Source organism: Glandiceps talaboti, chromosome 2, assembly GCF_964340395.1.
Source record: "Glandiceps talaboti chromosome 2, keGlaTala1.1, whole genome shotgun sequence".
Classification (NCBI taxonomy): domain Eukaryota; kingdom Metazoa; phylum Hemichordata; class Enteropneusta; family Spengelidae; genus Glandiceps; species Glandiceps talaboti.
In genome coordinates this window covers 27,043,175-27,060,914 of record NC_135550.1, presented here as the reverse complement: position 1 = coordinate 27,060,914, position 17,740 = coordinate 27,043,175, and the positions used below count along the sequence as shown (strand labels likewise).

The window sequence follows — 17,740 nt, the reverse complement described above, 5'->3', positions numbered from 1 at the left end:
CAAGTTTTAACACAAACTACAAATGTAAAATGTTGACCATTCTGAAAAGGGTAAAATTTATATTAACATTCCGGTAAAATAGATGAGTATGTACCTTGTAAGACATGGGAATACTGTGGAAGCAATATGACTGTATGTTTCATGAAGACAGGATTTGGAAATTAATATCATTGTTATAATAAGGGAAAAACTGATACATTATACAAGGCAGGTAAAGGGCAAGATGTAACATGTGTCTGTACAGTCATTAATGAGAAAATGTACAATGTCATGCCGTCTGATGAATGTAAATAAACCCCATGCAAACCAAAAATTAAGATGAGTAGCAATGACTTCTTGCATTGAGACTTGGACTCTCTGTTTACCTTCCTACAATTGTGTTTGTCGACTTTGTTGTTGTTTTGTTTGGGCTGATGATGAATTGCTGCTGCTTTTATGACTGCCTTTGGATGAAGCATTTGGGATGTTGTTGCTGTTGGAAATGGGCTTCTGGTTGCTACGAGACCGACTATCTCTCTTGTCTACAGCTTGCGTTCTGTCTGATGAGGAAGACTGAGAAGGCATACGAGGTTCTTGTAGGGGAAAAAAAAGACACAACAAGCAGGCACACCATCAAGAGAGAGTTCAGAGTAAAGTTACATGATATACAAGTATTACATGAGACAGAAAAGAACACTTCATGATATGTTGTCATGCATGCACTCCAAGTGTCAGAACTTGTTGATTCTTTTGTCTTTTATTTTCCACTTCACAGGCCAACAGTGATGATGATAGTATAGTTGATGAGAATCATGGTAATACACAATCTTCTCGAAGGGAGGTTTTGATAAACTCTTGATTTTATGAGAAAAGTTGTCTATGTAGTTTTGAAGTACAAAAGTATAGCAAAATACTCCAGTACTGCCATAGAGCAAGACAATGCATTCTATGCAACCAACTAGCTCAAACAAAAATTCAGAGGCTAAATTTCAGCTGTTTTAAGCAAAAGTAGCTGTGCATTTTAAGCATATAACATGTCACGGACGGACAGCAAGCTGTGATTTGTAGCATGAAGTATACATATGTGACAGCACATCAGAGAAGAGACCACTGGAGTTTTCGGTGACCACCTGCCATATAAATCAGATACAACACTACACAAGTTTACGTGTAACAAAAAGAAACCAAAGATACTAAACAGCGCAAAGACACACACTACAGTACATGAAATCTACAGCCATTCAAAATAAAACAATAAAGCTGCAAACTAAAAATACAACTACCTTGTAAATGCTATTGTGTTGTATGCCTAGTGCTAGTGACATTCAATATCCAGGAAATATTTACTTACCAGCTGACTTTGCTCTTTCTCTGTTTCTTCTTTGTTTGAAACTTCTTGTTTTTCTAATAAACGATTTCCTTGCATGAAGAGCATTTTTCATGATAAGTGGCTTATCAGAGTCGATTTTGGCTTCCTCAGCTATATCTTCAAAGAATTCTGCAAAACAAAATATTTGTAAGTAACATATATACAGCACTTTTCTATAGTCACAATTTTTACAAATTAAGTTCTATGTATGACACAAGTTGTATTTAGTTGTTTCGATGAGTTCCATTCTCTGTTTGTTGTATTTGTGCTAGAAACGTACGTGTCAAAGAACAGTGAAATGTGGCAGCCAAAATCATGTCGATTTATTGAACACACACAAAATACTTCTCAATTACTAGTTCCGGGTTATCCATTACCAGTGATGCTTCAGTGGTCCTTTTATGAAAACTATGCCAACGTACACAGTACGAACCATAGCTAGAGTGCTAGTACGTTCTTTATAGCTGTGTCATTGCTGACTTCATGCTGCAAACACTGTGTCTAAAAACACTAAGTCTCAGTGTACACCAACATTACCATAATAAACTGACTTTTAAGGGTTGCTACACTGGTGGATATTTCAACATCTTGTGTTTTGTCAGGTTATACTTGTATACTTACTTTTCAGGGTTGCTACATTTGTGGATATTTCCACATCTAAGCTGTTTTTTCTGTTTGCTTGTGGTCTAGACTGCTGAATTGCGACATCTAATCTTCCAAGAGCATTTTCAGCATGTCTAAGCCTTTTCTCAGCCTCTCTCCTGGCAATGATTTCTTCTTTCAATTCAGCATCTGTCATTTCTTTCTGCATTGTCAAATCCTGTAAGATACACACAAATAACATTGTCAAATCCTGTAAGATACACACAAATAACATTAGAATTCAATGGGTCAGACCACTATTACTGAGTTTGTAGCAGTCAGATAGTTAGCCTGCAGTCAGCACAGTAGGGAGTCATACAAAGCAAACAAAGATAAGCAGTCGTTTGGTTTTGAATGCCTCATTTGCATACAAGTCAGTGTTTTTTTCAAACTCTAATAACATTTCACGGTGAATTTACAGAAACGTAATTTTTTCACAAGATTGTCAAGGACATTCAGAGGGTTCCATTGATGTATTTTTTGTGTGATATTACTATAAAGTAACTGGGTTCTTGTCGATTCAAAAAATCCTGTATGGTTACACCACCATGATCTCCAAACAATGTATTACTTTTTAGTGTTTCCATGTACTCCACTATTTCAAACTACCCATATAGTTAGAGGAACACTTCAACTACATTACCTATGAATGTCAATCCATTTAAGTTTGCGTGAGGGCCAAGTCCAACCTTTTTAGGTAGCAGTGCAGAGAGGTCACACTGTATCAATGAGTTTTCAGTGGTGGTGGGTGTTACGTAACAGCCACATTGGGGTCATCTCTGGTCATTTACTAAGGATTCTATTCTACTGCACACTTTTCTTACAGCTGATACTACATCTACAGTCAATATCATTTGTCCATGGTCGAGTTGTAGTTTCCCTTTTTTATATTATACAATTTCAACAGTTTTATCAACAATCTGTATAGGAATCAGGAGGGGTAAATGAGAAACTCACACTTAGTCAGTGTTGTGCATGTTTTTCTTCAATCCTTTACACAGTAATATATCATGGGACAAATGTTTGCGCATACTTCCACTTCACATAGTATAGCTGTATTTTGTTCTGTTTGACATAATATTTAACTTAAAAGGGGACTACTAAAGTGACCATAATAGGTGAGAATGGGGTTTGTAACAAGGATTTTGAAAGTATCAAAAAGTGTGTAATGGTACAATGATTAATAGTTGTTTCTCCATCGTTTAATTTCATGTCATTTATTGAGTTACAATCTTGAACTTGGTATGTTTTTACACGTTATTTTGACTTTTTCCAAACATTTCATTCCAAGCTGAGCTAAAGTAAAAAGACATGCAACTCCAAAGCAGAATGCATACACAAGTATATCACATAAGGAAATACACATGTTTTACTTATAAACACTTGTTTATTTTTTAAATATATATTTTTAAAATCAATATTTACATATTATATAATCTCTAACTGCTCTTCATCACTATCTATGTTCATTTCTTCCAACACATTCTCTGGCCAATCCAATGAGAATGGGGTTTGTAACAAGGATTTTGAAAGTATCAAAATCTGAGAAAATGTCTGAGTATATATTTCCTTGTGGCCAATCTTGAAAACTTTAATAATCTTACGATTTGCTTTACCCATCTTCGTGATTGGTACAATAGTACCATTGAAATAGAAAAACTTGCCATGTTTCACTATAAAAAAACATAAACATATTACAAGTTACACACAAGGTTGAAATTTTGTTTTGAGAAATAATACAATTAAACTGCAACCACTTGTAATTGTATCAGAACAATGGCAAATAGCAAACCCATATTAATAATCATATAACTTCTACCTTCTTTAATGCATTTTTTGTTGTTTGTAATGTTAAACTTTGTATGGTTTTGTTTTATTTGGATTTTGTTATGTATGTGATCGAGTGTATCACCCCAAAAAAGTTTTAAAATAAATGAAATAATCACAATTAAATAATAATATATAATAATGATGATGATAATAGACCTCAGCATTTCAGTCATTAATACACAATACAATAGCTCCCTTATTCTAATATACACAAGTACATTTAAACCCACTTTCACTTGAATTTTTCATTTACACTTACGTATAATCGCAACCTATAAAGTATTAGTTAGGTTTACATGTACAGCCTGGAATGTCAAAGTTACACGACATGAACAGCAACTGTTGGATATCCAATGTACATGCTTCTCTTTTTCTAAAACAAAACTACAATAGTTACAAATGTCCTAATACGAACAGCAAGAAAGAAATGTTTGAACATTGACCACTGCATTGAGTTTTCAAATAATTATGTACATTGGAGCTAATACATCCATGGTACAACGTAACACTGGATTTTACCGTGTGCTTTCGAGTCATGCCAGGCTTTGAAAACCAGAACACCATTCGTTTCGTACTGATACAAAAATTCCACACCGATCACAGTTATTGTTACTCCACTTATAAATGCAATCTCACTTTTACCCGTCACTTACCAGTTTCACGGGAAGAGCTGTGTAATTTTCGGTTGACCCGTCCGTCTGCCTTTCAAGATCGCTCGGACTGACTGGTTCCCGCAATAATAACGCATGGCCATGACAACCTCGTTCATGTAGTATTTTAAATAAAGCTTATAATTACAACCGTAACGCATTTGATTACACAAATATATATTAAGTAGACTATTTTTGTAAAAGTGTTCATCAAAGAGTATTTCTTTGGTACGATTTCTTTCACTAACCCTTTAACCTCGACAACAGATATAAACTTGTAATTTCCACAGTTGGAACGAGTCAGCGTATGACGTCATAAAATAACAAGGTTGACCCAGTTAACGCGTCCGCTTCTTGTGCTACGCTTGTGACGGAGGGTCGATTTCGCCGTCGATTTTCTCCGTTGTTTCGAGCCGCCACTACAGGAGACTTTACAGTTCTGTTTTTGAAGACATGTAAAAATGGAATTTGAACTTTTTTATCGTATTTTTTGTGCGTGAACCATAGGTCCTTCATCCGAACTCGTGATAGCAGAATCACATTTTCTAAAGACTGTTACGGTAAAACTTCGTAAAAAATTCGACACATGAAGACGGTACTATTGTAAATATATTGTGAAAGTTTCGAGCTGGTATCTCTCTTAGAAATATCGAAAATGCTCTTTTGAAATCTTTGAGTTTAGCGTGAGTGAGCGTTCACTGTGGCGGTTAATTTCAAATTAATTCGTTTGATCTTGCCGGCCATTTCCGCAGGCTAGCGATCCGACTGGTAGAGTGTTCCATCTTCAAATTTTCATATTTCACACGTATACAATGTCAGCATCTAAGATTACATACTCAAGGAAAGGGCTTATCAGTTTTATGATCTATGTCACCCCATAGTCGACTATGAAATTTAAAATGTGAATGGAGTAATTGTCAGGACCATAAACAATGATATTGTGTGATCTTTGTACATCTATCACATTGCTACAGAGGATCTTCCCAATGTACAACTGACAGATATAAGGACTAAGTTTACACAAACAGCAAGACTGTTGCCTTGTACATACAATATTTACAACAGTTGTTTGTAAAAGTTTGGTATATTGCTTTATGACTAATCATGGGGATGGATTAGCTGATTTCCATATTAAACAAGTACCAAGTAGTATTGTTGTTCTATTTCAGTCTGTTGGTAACCTAGAATCAAGATGAATGAGGATTTTGAATTTTGATTTCCCCATCTCATGATAGAGAGATAACATACAAATTTAAAAACCCCATTCGCATGGATTCATGGCTAGTCATTTAGCATTTGGTGAACAAAACCAAAAATTGTTCATGAAGTAATGCTCTAAAACTGTCATGACTACTCTATGTTATCATGATGTTGAACTATTCAATTCATGGATGTATTTGATATTTGGTAGTTGATACTGGCTAGCAAAGCAAACAGCTGAAATCAGATAAATGATATATTGGACCACTCATAAATATATATTTGATAAGTGATATGACATCAAAGTTAGAAGCTAAACTCAAACATAAGATAAGCTATGTTTAACTTACATGTAGTGATGATTGCAATTCCTGTGCATGTACAACATATAGTTTTTTCTCTTCTTCCAAAGCTTTAGCTTCTCTCTCTTTGTCTTTCAATCTGTAATAGAAGAACTGATAGCTTAATCACTAATACATGCAAATATATTGGACCTGATACTTTTGTAACTCAAGATTTCAAGTGAAAATAAGAGGGTATTGTATAAGTATTATAAGATGTCGTGTTTTTCATGTCTTACTTTACCTACGTTTTCTCAGCTTCTTCCCTCTCCTGCTCCACCTGTCTTATTTTGCCTACCTTTTCTCAGCCTCTTTCCTTTCCTTTTCCACCTGTCTTACTTTGCCTACGTTTTCTCAGCTTCTTCCCTCTCCTGCTCCACCTGTCTTATTTTGCCTACCTTTTCTCAGCCTCTTTCCTTTCCTTTTCCACCTGTTGTGTCTTCTCCTCTATACTGTCCAGGGTACTCTTCAACACTTCAGTGGTTTGACTCAATGTTTCATTCTCACTAGACAACTTTTGTGTTACTTCTTCTTTCATCTTCAATTCTTGAAGTGTCTTTTCTTTTTCTTTGGCTAGTGACTATTATAAATGCAAACAGAAATGTTATGGGCATCTACTAAAAGACAACATTTTTTGTTATCGGTGAAAATGGACAAATTGAGGTTTCTTGTGAGTAACTACTTAATTCCAGATAGGGGAAACACCAAATTTTGGTGGTCCACAAGAAATTGCTTTGTATCAGTGTTGTTAAATTGACAGTTGGCAGACATAATGATGATATAGACACACAACAGACAACATAGTACATTTCAACTTTCTTCATTTCAAAACCATGACACATATTTCATCATTCAGTGTACTGGATCTAATGTACATAAGCTATCAAATCTAGCTCTGAAAAGTACAGTTTTGCATAATTACACATTTCAAAAAGTACTGAGATTTTAATAACTCCTTACTTCTAATGACTGCTGTAAATGATCTGTTGTTCCATTCAAATCTTCTCTATCTTTTTCAACTTGTTTCATCAACTGCATAGTCTCATCTAGTTCCCTGCGAATATAAAGTTACATCTCAATAACATGTCTTTGTTGTAACTCATTATATACAAAATTATTAATCTGCAATCTATGAAGCACAGTACATTGTATTACAGATAATGTATATATACAGAAGATTCCTGGTGACAGATACACAGTAATACTAATCCAGATAATACACATATACAGAAGATTCCTGGTGACAGATACACAGTAATACTATTACAGATAATATACATATACAGAAGATTCCTGGTGACAGATACACAGTAATACTATTACAGATAATATACATATACAGAAGATTCCTGGTGATGGATACACAGTAATACTATTACAGATAATGTACATATACAGAAGATTCCTGGTGATGGATACACAGTAATACTATTACAGATAATGTACATATACAGAAGATTCCTGGTGATTGATACACAGTAATAAAAAGTGTCAGATATATACAGCACCCCCTAGTGGTAGCATGGTGTTGACATTACAGCTTGTAGGGTGGATTGTAAATGTGCCCGGTGCCCTAATTTTAATACTACAGTCTAATAGTGGTTATAGGCAGCCATCAATGCCTGATTTGACAATTTCATGTCTGGTCTGAATTGCAATATGCCATAATTTGTTTATATGAACATACTTAGTGTTATAATTTATCTGTTTCTAAATTAAATTACTTAAAAATTTTCACCATGTTTCAATCTGAAATAAATGGTTGTGTTCAATGTAAAATTTAAAGACATAATCAGTTTTCTTGACTGTTAGGACTGTGCACTGTGGTCTCTACTGACACAGACTTGAAAAGAAAATAATTTTCCAAAAAATACAAATCAATCTTTGATTAGCTAAACAGTACATTTCCAATGTCCAGACTGATGAGATAGGTGATGATCATAAAGCGAGGTCAGATCTATACAGAATGTAAATGAAGATATCCCTCAAGTTGGTCATGAATATTTTATGAGACAATTCAATGGTTTTATGTACAAGTTACTTACAATTTATTCCTTTCAAGGTCACTTTGCAGCTCTTTGGCAGTTTCTTCTATCTTCTTTTTTTCTTTCTCTAATTCTGCCGCTAGTCTCTCTAATTCCTACAACAAAGAATGTAAATCATCACTCAGTATGCAATGGTTTGTATCAAGATTTATTCAATCTGATAACTCAGACTTACATTTAGACACAAGTGTAAGTTGAACCCTGGGTGTGGAAAAGTAAACAAGTATATGGTTGTACATACACTAAGATCATCAACTTGGTTTAATGGAATTCATGCTAATTACTGGCAGTACTGGGCATTATTGCACACTGAAAGAAGTGTCATTGTTTTTGGTTGTAGTGAGTGGCTGTATAAGTGGGAAACAAAATGACAACTTTTCCAGTCTCTTGGGCAGTCACACAATGTCTACATTCTGTATATTCTGGAAAAACTGGCAAAAAGTGATTCCTCTATCCTTTACACATCATTGCATCACCTTGAACAAATGGTCTTGATCATAAACTGGTATTGAATACCTCTTTCATACAAATCAGATATTACTCCTTGTTTTCACTTTTGTGAATGAAATAACTGGTCTGAAAATGATGTATTGAAGTCCAGACTTCTATCATACCATATAAAGATTGTATTCTTCAGAAAGAGATCACATATGTACAATTTGTGTGAATGTATGTATTGAATAGGAATATGAACTTATGTAACATATTCTCTACTCCTGAACCTTTTGAAGTCAGAAGACTGGTAAACTCAGTCAGTAATCTAACATTTAATACTTTAATACTATTCTCCTCTGAAACCCACGCACAATGCACAGCCTCTCTGATCACCTTTATTTGACTTCAATAGTTACCAGATAATCCTTTCTATTTTGTGACACAAACCTCAGACCACTATATAGAGATCTGAGCACAAACAATAGTTTATTCATGAAATGTGTAAGTAATCAGCTATTTGGATTTGGAGATAAAACTAATGGCTCAGAGATTTTAGGATGCTTCTCTATAGCTTTACCATACTTCCACAAGATAAAAACAAATGGCAGTTTTGTGACTATAGTGATCTCTCTTTCACTTTCTCCAAAGTCTAACCACTATTTACAAACACGTATACAATAGCCTGTCAAAGCTTACAGACTCTTGCAAACATCCATTGGGTACAAACAGAAGGTCATAGCCAACTAAGCATGTGATATGTTGGGAATCTTTCTATGACTTTTTACCAAGTAAACAACATTTATCAAATAAGGTCATAATATGAACCTCACAGATTTTGACTTTTATAAGTAAAATAAATGAATGTGTTCTGTTTTCTATTTCCTTAAGTTATTTTACATTCATGTTAATCCACTATTTAATATCTTGGTCTCTTTTTATATTCTTATTGAAATCTTCTCATGTTATATTACTATATAGACTATGATGATATGCCAAGAAAAATATCAATAATATGCACTGGTGTGACACATGTAAAAACCAGCACACTGTACAACAATCTATATGCTTGTATCATAGATACTCCTTTTCAAATCTTAAATATACATGCATCGATCATCATCAAAACACAAATCTTTAAAACTTAGATCTTCAACATGTTTACTCCATGTACCCAACAATACTCTAAACACCAGACTGTCGTCTTCTGTTTAAAAAATATACTGATTGGATATGTCAATTCCAGCTTACATCCTCTTAGAATTCTTTTTTAAGATTCTTACCTCATTTTTATCCATTTCTTCTCTTCTAGCACATATTTCAGTGTGTAGCCTGTCTTTAATATCTTCACTTTCTCTGATTAACTGCAATCCTTGTGATTCCAATGTCTGAATCATAGTATCTCCTAGCTGGGCATTCTTCCATGTTCTGGTAACACAGATGAAGAAATGGAATGATTACTAAATCAAAATAACAATCAATGTAGATAAAACATTAGTTTATTCACATTCCTATGTAACAAGCAAACAAGTTTTTTTATCAACAAACTTATATCACACCAGTCATTTGGTAAAATCTTTTCTTGGACAATGTACAACTGAATTCACTGAGACTATAATAAGAAAATGTTAAAATGTTTTGTGGCAATAAGAGCCTATCAACAATATATTTTCTGATGAAAAAAAATATATTAGAGTAAGATTCAAGACTGTTACATTTTGAACAGGTGTGTGTATATATATATATGTGGTATGTATTTTGTTGCCTAGTGTGACATACTAAGTAGTCTGGATGCCAACGTGGTGGAGTGAGTGGAGTGGAGGTTTAAATAATAACAATACCGTATAGGAACTAGACTAAGTGTGACATGAAGCAGTGCAATGATGCCATTTCATACAAACAACAGTCTTGGAATTTTATCATATTTGGGAATATGGTACTACGGTGGGGGAAAAGTTAGACAAATAACCTACTATAGCATTTACCACTGCAGTTCATATTAGTATAGGATAAATTTCATACCATGTTTTATCAATATTGTGAAAGTTTATCGAAACAAATCCATCTTTATCTGCATTAAGTCAGTAGTTTTGAAAATATATGTCTGATATAAAATCAGAACTGCCTTCCTGTGATAGTACAGTATAGCTGAAGTGTCTTTGCCACACTTTTAGGTATCTGGTGATAAAGTCTCAAAACATAAAACCATATCTATGTAATCATTATTATGGAACAAAAACAGTTTCTGTTAACAGTTTCCGTAAATGAAATATGAAGGGCTTCTGGCTTTATGTCATTATGATATAAATATTAGTCTACAACTAGTACACTACGACTTATGTAGCGATCTATGGCATGGTAGATTTGTATCTTTGTCTACCCTAATCCTATAAATAATGCCAAGTAATGACTTGAAATTCTTGAAGCAGTCCTTCATTGTAGGTAGTACTAGTAGGGCATACAATGATACAGACATTACAGCTGTTACTCCTTCATTTACATCAAAGCTGTCTTATAAACAAGCTACAATGAATGTCCATGAAAGTGTTTGTCATCCACAGATTTACATTATTAAAATTGACGCTAATACATTTTATATTAAAAGTATGTATGATGTAATACCTGACTGGTAATGAGACTACAAAATAGTTCAAAATAAATGACTGCATTCCATTCTTTGATCTCGTGAGAATTCTGGAATACATCAACAGACTTACTGTTTTGATTCAAATAAGGGTGTACCCAAAGCCTGAGATAACCTTTGACCTCTACACCTATATTCTACATGCATGTAGGTCTGATAAAATGTTTATGAAATGTTATCCAGCACAGTAATAACCATCGAAGTTAGCATAGTTAAGTCTTGTCTGTAATTGCACTGAGATATGACTGCTTTTACACCAGGAATGTGACCTGAACTGTCAGAAGTCAAAGACCTTAACATATATGCAAAAATGAGTTTTAGTTGAGAATAGCCTAAGCGAAAGCAAACTACATATGCATATAAATTATAAATAGATGAAATGAAGTTATGTATGTCATTTTCTGAAATGTGTCCCTAAAGGAGAATTGCATATATGTGCATAAAAGTTATTTTGATGTACATGAACAATATACAAATGTACATATACATTACTTGCCTCAGCCAGCAATCAATCAATACTTCCCATTATGAGAACCTAAACAGTCTGAGTTTGACAGTTGTAAACAATTCACAGATACCAGTATTCAAGATAAAACTAATGGTAGCTGTTATTTCACTTGACCTAATCCTGCAATGTATCTGACAACACGTTTTCTTTATCACAATATTTTTTTTTATCATACAAATGTACACAAGTACTGGCTGACTTACAGACAAATGTGATGTGCTCTGTATCACATTGGATCACAGACTTCTATAAGATTGAGTAGACAGTTAAGTCAAATTGCACAAACTCATGAAGTGATCACATGATAGACACTTATCATTTAAAAGAACCCATATTTAGTAAATCAACTTGCATAAAGTAATCTGTGTAACTACCTACAGTACACTGGCATATACATGAACTAGCTGATACATTACAAAGTTCTCCTTTTGATAATAATACAAGAAATCGGTAAATAATACAACACTGCCTCACTTGTCTTCATCTAAAATGTTTTCAGAATTTCAGAATATTTCACTGGGAAAGTGACTAGGGTTGAGAGTGGGGGGGGGGGGGGGTGTAGGATGAGGTGAGCCATAAGATTCAAAAAATTCATGTAGTGTAGGTTCTCAGGTACACATAGCAGGAGTACCGATAGAGCATTGGATTGGAAGGAAGGGTAGGGTAGAATGGGGTGGGTCATAACATTACACTATTTTACATGTAATTAGGTTGAGAAGGAGGATAGGTAGGGGAGGGGTAGGTAGGAGGGGATGGAGGATAGGGGGTTATGTGAAATTCTACAATTTTGTCACATCTGGTCAGGTATCACCAGACTATAGTGTTAGGAATGAGGGTACATCCAGTATAAAGTAATACTTTACAAATCTCAGTTTATATTTAAATAATTTACTTTATAATAATGTACAAACTTATAACTTATGTCTCACTGCAGCAATACATCATGATTCCCAAAGTCAGAAACCATAGTTACCCTACATTTAATAAACAACTCATTAATTTACAACCAAGAGTGTATGATGACTTACACTCTTCCAGACTGCCTAAGGATATCCATCCATTTTTCTCTCTCATACTCAGTCTCGGCTGCCAGTATTATCATGCCCTTTGGTAATAAATAGAAAATATGTGGTTAGCAATGTTGTGACTTGGGAGTTGCATTTCCAATTAATACTGACTTGCAACAAATCCATGTGGTTAAAGGTTACGTGAATCAAATGCTTCTGACTTTTCCAATATTGCTGGCTTCAATTTGTGACAAAATTATACAGTAGGAGTTTTCTCCGAGGTCAAGATGTCATGACATAGGTAGACATTTACGTGAATGCATCATTGCCGTCAAGATTAATATACACAAGTGGTTTTACTGACTTTGATGAAGTTGGATAGCGTGTTATCAAGTATGGCTGTTTAGTACAATGTATTTATAGAACACAAACTTTATTATCCAAGTTATGGCCAATATGTTTTCTCCAATACTTCAATCGGAACCAGATATGTGAATGGTTTCATTCAGTATTTCTAGTGTGTTCTACTCTGATAACATTGTCACGTTTTTATTTTGACATCTCAGTTTCAATATCAGTACAGACTAATGTTATAACTTTCAACATATCTACTAGGGAAGAAATCAAGAACTATACAGCAATGGACACAAATGTTGCACACAGATTATTTTACATATATTTATAAGTAACCATACTGATACAGTAATGAGATATATGGGGTGGGAATATTATCAAACTGAAACCATGATCTCCTCTTGCAACAACTACAGTATAATGGTGGAGAGTAAACCACAGACTCTACATGAAAGTAGAGTCTAGGAGTAAACTAATATCATTTGGCACTCAAATGAAATACAATATTTCTGTTGGGAATTTATGAATTTTTCATTATTTTTTTCTGGAGAACTTCTGCCATATATTTGAAGACTTTAATTCACAGATTATATAATAAGGGAAAGTGTATCGTTTATGTAAATCACTTATAAATGTAGGGTAGTCAGTGGTTACATAAGCAGATCAAGACGGATCTAACAGTCTAGGAAAGTGTACAGTTGAATTTCCTTCTTGTGGGCTGAAAGGGTGACATTGATATTGTGAGCAGTTTGTCATACAAGGAAATAGACATGATGATTATGGTCACAGGGATTTGCATCACAATGTAGTGTCGTGTTCATCAATTCTGGTGTTTTGACAAAATCATTCTATGGAAACTACTAGTCTAAAGATACAATAGAAACGTGATGACTCACAAGAGTCACATCTACATTGTATTTATTCCTTGATATGCTAGTTGTGGACAATGCAGGTTGTATTGTCTGAGTGCTAAGAATTGGTGTCAGCCATTTTGCTGTCATTCTATAAAACAGTCTTTGTAGACAGCCTTAGAAATCTATCAGTGTCAAAGTTTTCTTTTATAGTTTTACAAAACTATAATCTGATTACAATAACAGTTGTGATATTGAATTAAATTTCATAAAAATGACTGACAATTTGTCACTGTTCGTCTACTAACAAGTATCATCCCTTGGTACATACATGTAATGTAATTTCATTAGTGACTTGGTAGGAAGATTGAATATTTGTTGGTATTGTGGGTATACCAAATGACAATTTGTAAATTACAATCCATAAATTCAATACTAAATTCCATCATAGATCCTATATGATACATAAAACAATGTCTGTAATTAACACCTTACATAGACCCTATGTGTAGGGGCTATGGTTCCATATATACTTACATTGAAATCATCATGTTCAATTTTAAATGACCAGTTTCTGATAGGATCATCATAATATTCAATGATACAACCACCAAGAGGTATAACACCCTGAAAATGAAACAAAATACAGAAAAATTAATGCTATCATCACCAAACACTTATGTTAACAAAAGAGTAAAGATGTGGGGCAGATGATAAAAAGCTTCTGGTGAAGTTTCTTACAAAGCAAAATGAGATGACAATATTGCAAGGATGAATAATTTTCATATGCTTTATATTACAATGTATTTAGATTGACTATTACTGAGTAAAAAGCAGAAATACATACTATGCAAGGATGAATGAATGTACACAGTGCTCATGCTTAACATCAAGAAGGATGCCAAAGGGTAAGAATCTACCTATAAACATTTGGTATATTCCAATAATGACAGGTACATGTATAGCCGTCAACCACATTAAGAAGTTAATGCAACGAAATGAAATCCCTACAAGGTTCACTTCATTACAAGGTCTAATAATTGAACTTCCTGTCACGACATCTAGCTACTTTAGGGACTTGCATGTAAAGGCATGAATACTTATACGTTTATTTTCTGTTCTATATTCTGAAGTGAGACAGAGAGTCAGAATTTTAAAGATTTGGTCTGTCAACCAGCATGTACATGTATGTCCTCTTTCTAAACATGTAAAGTTGTCTAAATTTTGTTTGTATAAATTATCTACTAACAAGCTACCATACATAAATTGTTTGTTTAATCTTACCTATATTGCAATGTATGAAATCTCTACTATGCTTTATTTATAACATTTTTGTATTTGATGATTTAAGGGTACAGCCTACGAGATTATTTTGATTTGTTCGAGATGTACCATATGCATACTAGTATATATTTCAGTGACAGATTTCGATTGGCAAAATACATCTCCCGGAGCTATGCTGAGGAAAAGAACAAACAACATATTTATCTAGAAATTTGAAAATAATGAAAATTTGACAATAAAATACACAATTTGTTTGAAGGTATTTGGTGATTGTTTAGCATTCTACAAGTTCATATTTTTGACAAAGTATTCCAGCATAGGTCGTGTAACCAGGTACAACAGGTATTCTAACATGGAATCAATCTGTCCTGTGTTGCTGCTCAGACCACTATAAAGAATATACAGTGGTTTGAGGTTACTGGAAAATGTGCATGTATCCCAGGGTAGCATTTATTTGACATAGCAACATCAATCTAAATGTCTCTATGTCTGGATAATGATACAACGCCTACAGAACAAATACTTCAAATTGATAATTGTGGTATATTTGATATCTAAACCAAAGTGTAATTTTAGCTTTTGGAAATGCCTTTAACGATATGGGTGGAGTTGTACACATAACCCCAAGATGGCAAATATGTAGTGTTTCTACACAGATGCCATAAATACCTTTTGTAACCGTGTCTATGTACTTGTGTTTCATGCAATGTGCATATGCCTGGGTACTTCCATATCATAACAAAACACAGCAATCCATACAATATGAGATATCTTATCTAAGTCAGACATCATAAACACCGTATAATAAAATAAAAGGTTTTATTGGCTTGGTTGTGAGTTTGGAAAGATGAATCTTCTCAAACTTATTTTATCATTGAAATTTTTCCTATAAGTATAAGAATGAAATACTGCTAATTTTTTGACAATGGTATTATTAAACTGTGCAATACATTGTGTTGTTCAGTCTTATCAGGCTTCTTAACCACTTCTTGAGTGCTGGCTGATAGCGTGGCCTGGCAGGAATGTCTGTATCTTACAGACGATATTATTATATTATTACAAATTCATATTTTCACACTATCATGACAGGTATATATTTTATTGTCATACCATTTATAGATTCTATGTACATGCACTTTCATTGTAAAGTTGACTGATGTATGACAGCATTCTGTTCTCAGTCTTTTTTTAGAAGTGACAGCCGACATTCTACATGTCAGTAATAGTAGAGTGGCTGACCCTAGTCACCACCAATATGTAGTAACTAGTAGTACTAGTAGCTGACAGTGACCATACAGTATTGATCAGTAATTCACCATAGACTATGTGTTTAGTCATTGACAGCTGTGCAGCTGACTCACACAATGTCAATCCTATATTGTATCTATAACCCACAAACTCTACCATGTAACATGTACTGATAATTCACTTCTATGTATGTCAGTCCAACACAACCTAAATACACTTATAAATATCAATCTTTGCTAAATCCAAAATCCCAGTATTCTACTTCACAAATAGAGTGACACACTTTTCCTGGTTTTAACATTTTTGTGGGAACAGGTTGCAGTTTCTATGAGGCACAGCTTTTTTCTAAAATTTGGATTACATTGCTAATTTGCCAATGTGATATGTAAGTTTATTTATTGAGATACCATTACATTCATGTACAATAATATGATCTGTTAATGTACAGGACCGCATGCATGAACATATCAGAGGTGTAACTAGATCTTTAGACATGTCAACACATCAGGTATGTACAACTCCCTCAACTGGGAAAATACGAGTACAACTGAGAATCTCTGTTTGAAGTAAACACTAAGTGCGACTGTCTTTGCGACTGCTCCAACATATACAATAACATGATCTGTTGAAGATGTAACGAAGAATGATTATGAATTCAAATCAAGTGTTACACTGCCATTGCTAATCTACATTGTTAGAAGAAGAGAAGTAAGTTAAGGAATAGAAAGGCTTCACACTGATTCACTCATCATTCATTCTGTAATGTGTCAAGTTCAGCATTTTAATACTAAATAGACAAACATAACAATTATATTGATTTTAATGATTACACTTATTACTCTGTGTTATGATAACTGACATTTGACACCTTACAATTTCTAATCAATCAGTAACTGACAGGGTCTGGTGAGCATAAAAACCATCAACATGATGTTGGCAGCCAAAAAGCAAACTACATAGGTCACATCTCGAGGTCAGTAAAGATTCCATGACAGAATGAATGACAAATTTACCATGTATGTGTTTTGGTTGGTATTAAAATGATAATAGGTTAATGATATTTGTCAACATTGTGTTAATTTTAACCACTGTAGATCCTTTAAAATTTATTATTTTGACCTTTATTATCTTGACTATTGATAGTTTAACCACTGTAGATCCTTTAAATTGCAATATGTGTTATCACAACTATTATCTTGACCATTGATAGTTTAACCACTGTGGATCCTTTAAAATGTACTATGCGTTATCACAACTATCTTGACCATGGATAGTTGTATATGTAAATTTGTACTATTGAAAGTATGTATCATATTGATAGGTGTATTGTTTGCATAGAAGTGGAATCTGTACATA

The 17,740-nt window shown here is 33.8% G+C and overlaps 1 protein-coding gene across 2 annotated transcripts in view; it reads right to left on the bottom strand.

Moving 5' to 3' along the window:
* Positions 1-17,740, bottom strand: part of LOC144450376 (pleckstrin homology domain-containing family D member 1-like) — a 28,369-nt gene that overhangs the window by 7,270 nt on the left and 3,359 nt on the right. Inside the window, exons 3-12 of one of the 2 annotated variants that reach the window (XM_078140980.1) lie at positions 14,390-14,479; positions 12,669-12,745; positions 9,772-9,916; positions 8,057-8,151; positions 6,972-7,065; positions 6,410-6,591; positions 6,021-6,111; positions 1,970-2,168; positions 1,331-1,477; positions 366-572 (exon numbers count right to left, since the gene is read on the bottom strand). In XM_078140980.1, coding sequence (XP_077997106.1) covers positions 370-572; positions 1,331-1,477; positions 1,970-2,168; positions 6,021-6,111; positions 6,410-6,591; positions 6,972-7,065; positions 8,057-8,151; positions 9,772-9,916; positions 12,669-12,745; positions 14,390-14,479 — 1,323 coding nt within the window. In that variant the 3' untranslated portion in view covers positions 366-369. The remainder of the gene's footprint in view (positions 1-365; positions 573-1,330; positions 1,478-1,969; positions 2,169-6,020; positions 6,112-6,409; positions 6,592-6,971; positions 7,066-8,056; positions 8,152-9,771; positions 9,917-12,668; positions 12,746-14,389; positions 14,480-17,740) is intronic. The other variant, XM_078140984.1, reaches the window with a different exon arrangement.